General features: G+C 38.1%; 1 protein-coding gene across 2 annotated transcripts in view; it reads left to right on the top strand.

The window, feature by feature from the left end:
- The first annotated feature begins 1,722 nt into the window (after positions 1-1,722).
- Positions 1,723-6,259, top strand: part of ddx46 (DEAD (Asp-Glu-Ala-Asp) box polypeptide 46) — a 55,879-nt gene continuing 51,342 nt past the window's right edge. Inside the window, exons 1-2 of one of the 2 annotated variants that reach the window (XM_079846758.1) lie at positions 1,723-1,858; positions 1,998-2,131. In XM_079846758.1, coding sequence (XP_079702884.1) covers positions 2,115-2,131 — 17 coding nt within the window. In that variant the 5' untranslated portion in view covers positions 1,723-1,858; positions 1,998-2,114. Of the gene's footprint in view, positions 1,859-1,997; positions 2,132-6,259 lie in introns of those variants that run through there. The other variant, XM_079846757.1, reaches the window with a different exon arrangement.

Genomic DNA, 6,259 nt, shown 5'->3' with positions numbered 1-6,259 from the left:
TTATTACGAGATGTTAAGTCATTATTATGAGAAAGTTTCTCATTATTACGAGATGTTAAGTCATTATTATGATAAAGTTTCTCATTATTACGAGATGTTAAGTCATTATTATGAGAAATTTTCTCATTATTACGAGATGTTAAGTCATTATTACGAGAAAGTTTCTCATTATTACGAGATGTTAAGTCATTATTACGAGAAAGTTTCTCATTATTACGAGATGTTAAGTCATTATTACGAGAAAGTTTCTCATTATTACGAGATGTTAAGTCATTATTACGAGAAAGTTTCTCATTATTACGAGATGTTAAGTCATTATTACGAGAAAGTTTCTCATTATTACGAGATGTTAAGTCATTATTACGAGAAAGTTTCTCATTATTACGAGAAAGTTTCTCATTATTACGAGATGTTAAGTCATTATTACGAGAATGTTTCTCATTATTATGAGATGTTAAGTCATTATTACGAGAAAGTTTCTCATTATTACGAGAAAGTTTCTCATTATTACGAGATGTTAAGTCATTATTACGAGAAAGTTTCTCATTATTACGAGAAAGTTTCTCATTATTATGAGATGTTAAGTCATTATTACGAGAAAGTTTCTCATTATTATGAGATGTTAAGTCATTATTACGAGAAAGTTTCTCATTATTACGAGATGTTAAGTCTTTATTACGAGAAAGTTTCTCGTTATTATGAGATGTTAAGTCATTATTACGAGAAAGTTTCTCATTATTACGAGATGTTAAGTCTTTATTACGAGAAAGTTTCTCGTTATTATGAGAAAGTTTCTCATTATTTTGAGATGTTAAGTCATTATTACGAGAAAGTTTCTCATTATTACGAGATGTTAAGTCATTATTATGAGAAAGTTTCTCATTATTACGAGAAAGTTTCTCATTATTTTGAGATGTTAAGTCATTATTACGAGAAAGTTTCTCATTATTACGAGATGTTAAGTCATTATTATGAGAAAGTTTCTCATTATTACGAGAAAGTTTCTCATTATTTTGAGATGTTAAGTCATTATTACGAGAAAGTTTCTCATTATTACGAGATGTTAAGTCATTATTATGAGAAAGTTTCTCATTATTACGAGATGTTAAGTCATTATTATGAGAAAGTTTCTCATTATTACGAGATGTTAAGTCATTATTACGAGAAAGTTTCTCATTATTACGAGATGTTAAGTCATTATTATGAGAAAGTTTCTCATTATTACGAGATGTTAAGTCATTATTACGAGAAAGTTTCTCATTATTACGAGAAAGTTTCTCATTATTACGAGATGTTAAGTCATTATTACGAGAAAGTTTCTCATTATTATGAGATGTTAAGTCATTATTACGAGAAAGTTTCTCATTATTACGAGAAAGTTTCTCATTATTACGAGATGTTAAGTCATTATTACGAGAAAGTTTCTCATTATTACGAGAAAGTTTCTCATTATTATGAGATGTTAAGTCATTATTACGAGAAAGTTTCTCATTATTACGAGATGTTAAGTCTTTATTACGAGAAAGTTTCTCGTTATTATGAGAAAGTTTCTCATTATTATGACTTAAAGAATCTTTATTTTTTTACTCAATGTGGCGGAAACGGGCTTCCATAATTAAGTGATATTCCTTATGTTATGATAAGATTAGTGATGGATGGGAACGCGCAAGCGTCCGAACACGTGACACTCTGACGTCATCATGCGAGTGTTTGAGCGACAGCAGTGGATTTTTACCAAATCACGAAAACAACACACACACACACACACACACACACACACACACACACACAGAAGGAGATCCAGATTCCAGCCCACTGTAGTGCTTGAGCAGAAAGATACTCGGTAATGCTACATCTGGTAAGGTTTGAATGTAATTTTTGGTGACTTTTATTTACTTAAATATTTCATTATTGGTTTGATTTGTATTTTCTGTTTGAGGTATAAAGTCTCTTATTTAAATAAAGCCATAAAATGAATAGTTTTGTCATCGTTTCAGGATCGAAAGTTAATTTTTGGACGTACTGGAATCTGTCCCTTTAATAAAAGTAAAGAGCGGAAGTGGTCATCATGCAGCCGGAAGTGTTTGTGTGTTTGCACTCACTGAAGCGACATCATGGGACGAGAGTCACGGTAAATCTTTCCATGTTTATTCAATTTCATTTGATTATCACGTTTAACTGTTTTAGTAATATTTCCAGTGTGAATTACACGCGTGTATTATGAAGGTGTTATTAATACCGCCGCGCTGCGAATGAAACAATCATAATCATAAGACGTAAACTCTACGTTTGAGCTCACTAACTAACTAACTAACTAACTCACTCACTGACTAACTAACTGACTGACTCACTAACTAATGTTTGCAATAAATGGTTTAATGGAGAACACGTAGAGGAGGTTAGTGAGTCCCCCTGCTGTATCGCGCCATTATGTTGTTTACATCACAGTTAAATACAGTTTAATTCATTACGTCATAACAACGCAGTCAGCTTTCATAAAATTAGCTTCCATATTTTACTTTTATGTCTAATTTACAGATATATGTTGACCTCTGTTGTAAATAATTATTAATAATACTAATAATAATTATTTAATAATATATTATTATAATATATTATTATTTTATAATATTTGCACAAAGGTGTTTTTCACTCTTTTTAACTTTGTATTTAATTTGGAGCCAGTATAATAAAACTAAATTTCTATCATTTTCAGTTGAAACATAAACAACACTATTAGCTGTTTCTTTAAAATGGTTTAAAGTCACCATGAAATCATTAGACAATTCTTTTTTTAATAGAATTTTGCCATGTTTATTATAAATGATTTATCTGGACATTGTCAAACATTTCATGATTCTGTACGATTCCGATTCACAAACTTGTGATTCAATTCCAACTGCGATTCAGTTGTGTATATGAATATATATATATAGGCCTATATTTGGATAAAAGCGTCTGCCAAATGCATAGTTATGCATCTCCTGTAGAGTTGTTCTCCTGCTGTAGAGTTGTTCTCCCGCTGTAGAGTTGTTCTCCCGCTGTAGAGTTGTTCTCCCGCTGTAGAGTTGTTCTCCCGCTGTAGAGTTGTTCTCCCGCTGTAGAGTTGTTCTCCCTCTGTAGAGTTGTTCTCCTGCTGTAGAGTTGTTCTCCCGCTGTAGAGTTGTTCTCCCGCTGTAGAGTTGTTCTCCCGCTGTAGAGTTGTTCTCCCGCTGTAGAGTTGTTCTCCCGCTGTAGAGTTGTTCTCCCGCTGTAGAGTTGTTCTCCTGCTGTAGAGTTGTTCTCCTGCTGTAGAGTTGTTCTCCTGCTGTAGAGTTGTTCTCCTGCTGTAGAGTTGTTCTCCTGCTGTAGAGTTGTTCTCCTGCTGTAGAGTTGTTCTCCTCCTGTAGAGTTGTTCTCCTCCTGTAGAGTTGTTCTCCTCCTGTAGAGTTGTAGAGATATTCTCCTCCTGTAGAGATGTTCTCCTCCTGTAGAGATGTTCTCCTCCTGTAGAGTTGTTCTCCTCCTGTAGAGTTATTCTCCTGCTGTAGAGTTGTTCTCCTCCTGTAGAGTTGTTCTCCTGTAGAGTTGTTCTCCTCCTGTAGAGTTGTTCTCCCGCTGTAGAGTTGTTCTCCCGCTGTAGAGTTGTTCTCCCGCTGTAGAGTTGTTCTCCCGCTGTAGAGTTGTTCTCCCGCTGTAGAGTTGTTCTCCCGCTGTAGAGTTGTTCTCCCGCTGTAGTTGTTCTCCTCCTGTAGAGTTGTTCTCCCGCTGTAGAGTTGTTCTCCCGCTGTAGTTGTTCTCCTCCTGTAGAGTTGTTCTCCCGCTGTAGAGTTGTTCTCCTGCTGTAGAGTTGTTCTCCTCCTGTAGAGTTGTTCTCCTGTAGAGTTGTTCTCCTCCTGTAGAGTTGTTCTCCCGCTGTAGAGTTGTTCTCCCGCTGTAGAGTTGTTCTCCCGCTGTAGAGTTGTTCTCCCGCTGTAGAGTTGTTCTCCCGCTGTAGAGTTGTTCTCCCGCTGTAGAGTTGTTCTCCTCCTGTAGAGTTGTTCTCCCGCTGTAGAGTTGTTCTCCCGCTGTAGAGTTGTTCTCCCGCTGTAGAGTTGTTCTCCCGCTGTAGAGTTGTTCTCCCGCTGTAGAGTTGTTCTCCCGCTGTAGAGTTGTTCTCCCGCTGTAGTTGTTCTCCTCCTGTAGAGTTGTTCTCCCGCTGTAGAGTTGTTCTCCCGCTGTAGAGTTGTTCTCCCGCTGTAGAGTTGTTCTCCCGCTGTAGAGTTGTTCTCCCGTGTTCTCCCGCTGTAGAGTTGTTCTCCCGCTGTAGAGTTGTTCTCCCGCTGTAGAGTTGTTCTCCCGCTGTAGAGTTGTTCTCCTCCTGTAGAGTTGTTCTCCTCCTGTAGAGTTGTTCTCCCGCTGTAGAGTTGTTCTCCCGCTGTAGAGTTGTTCTCCTCCTGTAGAGTTGTTCTCCTCCTGTAGAGTTGTTCTCCTCCTGTAGAGTTGTTCTCCTCCTGTAGAGTTGTTCTCCTCCTGTAGAGTTGTTCTCCCGCTGTAGAGTTGTTCTCCCCCTGTAGAGTTGTTCTCCCCCTGTAGAGTTGTTCTCCTCCTGTAGAGTTGTTCTCCTCCTGTAGAGTTGTTCTCCCGCTGTAGAGTTGTTCTCCCGCTGTAGAGTTGTTCTCCCGCTGTAGAGTTGTTCTCCCGCTGTAGAGTTGTTCTCCCGCTGTAGAGTTGTTCTCCCGCTGTAGAGTTGTTCTCCCGCTGTAGAGTTGTTCTCCCGCTGTAGAGTTGTTCTCCCGCTGTAGAGTTGTTCTCCCGCTGTAGAGTTGTTCTCCCGCTGTAGAGTTGTTCTCCCGCTGTAGAGTTGTTCTCCCGCTGTAGAGTTGTTCTCCCGCTGTAGAGTTGTTCTCCCGCTGTAGAGTTGTTCTCCCGCTGTAGAGTTGTTCTCCCGCTGTAGAGTTGTTCTCCTCCTGTAGAGTTGTTCTCCTCCTGTAGAGTTGTTCTCCTCCTGTAGAGTTGTTCTCCTCCTGTAGTAGGGCTGCACGATATTGGAAAAAAAATTACATTGCGATATTTTTTTCCCAACGATATATATCGCGATATTGCGAGCCATCAATCCAGGCTAAAGTCAATAATTACCATTCCATGTTATTAATAATTTCACTAATAAGCAAGCTTCATTACAAGTAACAAAAAGGCCACTTAATATTTTATTCCAGAAACATATTTCTCTCAGAATTCGGTGAACGTTCTACGCAGGACCTAACGTTCTTCGGGTTCTAGGACCTGAAAAATTATGTTTTCTGTGCTGATTCAGTGACGCATTCATGTAAACGGCACCTAGACCCAGCAAAAGTAATGATTAATAATATGTAAAATATTACAATGAGACATTTTAATTGTTTATTAATAAACAAGTGTTTTCTGTAAAGATGAAGTTGACAATACTGACTCGCGATCTTCGCAGCAGTGATCGGGAGAAATGCACTTTTCATACAGATTAAATATAGCTATATATTTTTAATGGTTCTGTTTAAAAGTAGAGATTTCTGTAGATAATAGATATATCTATTTTTTTTTTATTTTTTTTTAGGTGTGTGAGGCGAGTAGGCTACCTTTTACGCTGAGTTTCGTTTCATGGATCATAGCTTAATCTCCAGTTCAGGCGCTAGCTGCTATATTTAATTTTTATATATTAAATCCAGGAAATTGGATGATGAAATACTGATTAAAATTAAGATACAATTAATACAAAACGAAATTCGTTTTAAAGAAAGGCTTTGTGCTTTCTGTTTGAGGTCTCTGTGAAAGTTTTAAAGCAGTCTTTTAGAGCCGCTTTCATAACGGTCGCGTCCATAATGTCACGTAGCCTAACATTGTTTTTTCCTCATAAATGCGAACACGAAAAATAAACGAATTTTTAAAAAAGACAACCATCCACAACTTTATAACACTCCAGCAAAGTAGCCTACCTCTTTTTGGACAACATCCTCCTTTTGTAGACGAAATAGGCTAGTCCCAAATAGCTGATTTTGACTTTTTTTGCGGCAGATCCTCTTCGTCGCGCATTTTTGAATGTTGGCTGTGAGCGCGGTGAGCGCGGTGAGCTGCGGCACAGCGAACCAATCACTGTGCAGGCACGCAGAACGCGTATGTCACCCCAGCAAAAAGCCATACAACAAACTCGTGTTTACGGTGTGCTAACCTGGTGCTACCATACTCTTATACTATGGGTACTACTAACGTTACCCTTCACATCGCATGTTCCGGCGATGTGACTATCGCTCATTCGCACATCGCG

This window comes from Squalius cephalus (genome assembly GCF_949319135.1).
Source record: "Squalius cephalus genome assembly, chromosome: 17".
NCBI classification, from domain to species: domain Eukaryota; kingdom Metazoa; phylum Chordata; class Actinopteri; order Cypriniformes; family Leuciscidae; genus Squalius; species Squalius cephalus.
The sequence above is the reverse complement of the archived record's forward strand: the minus strand, read 5'-3'. Positions and strand labels throughout refer to the sequence as shown.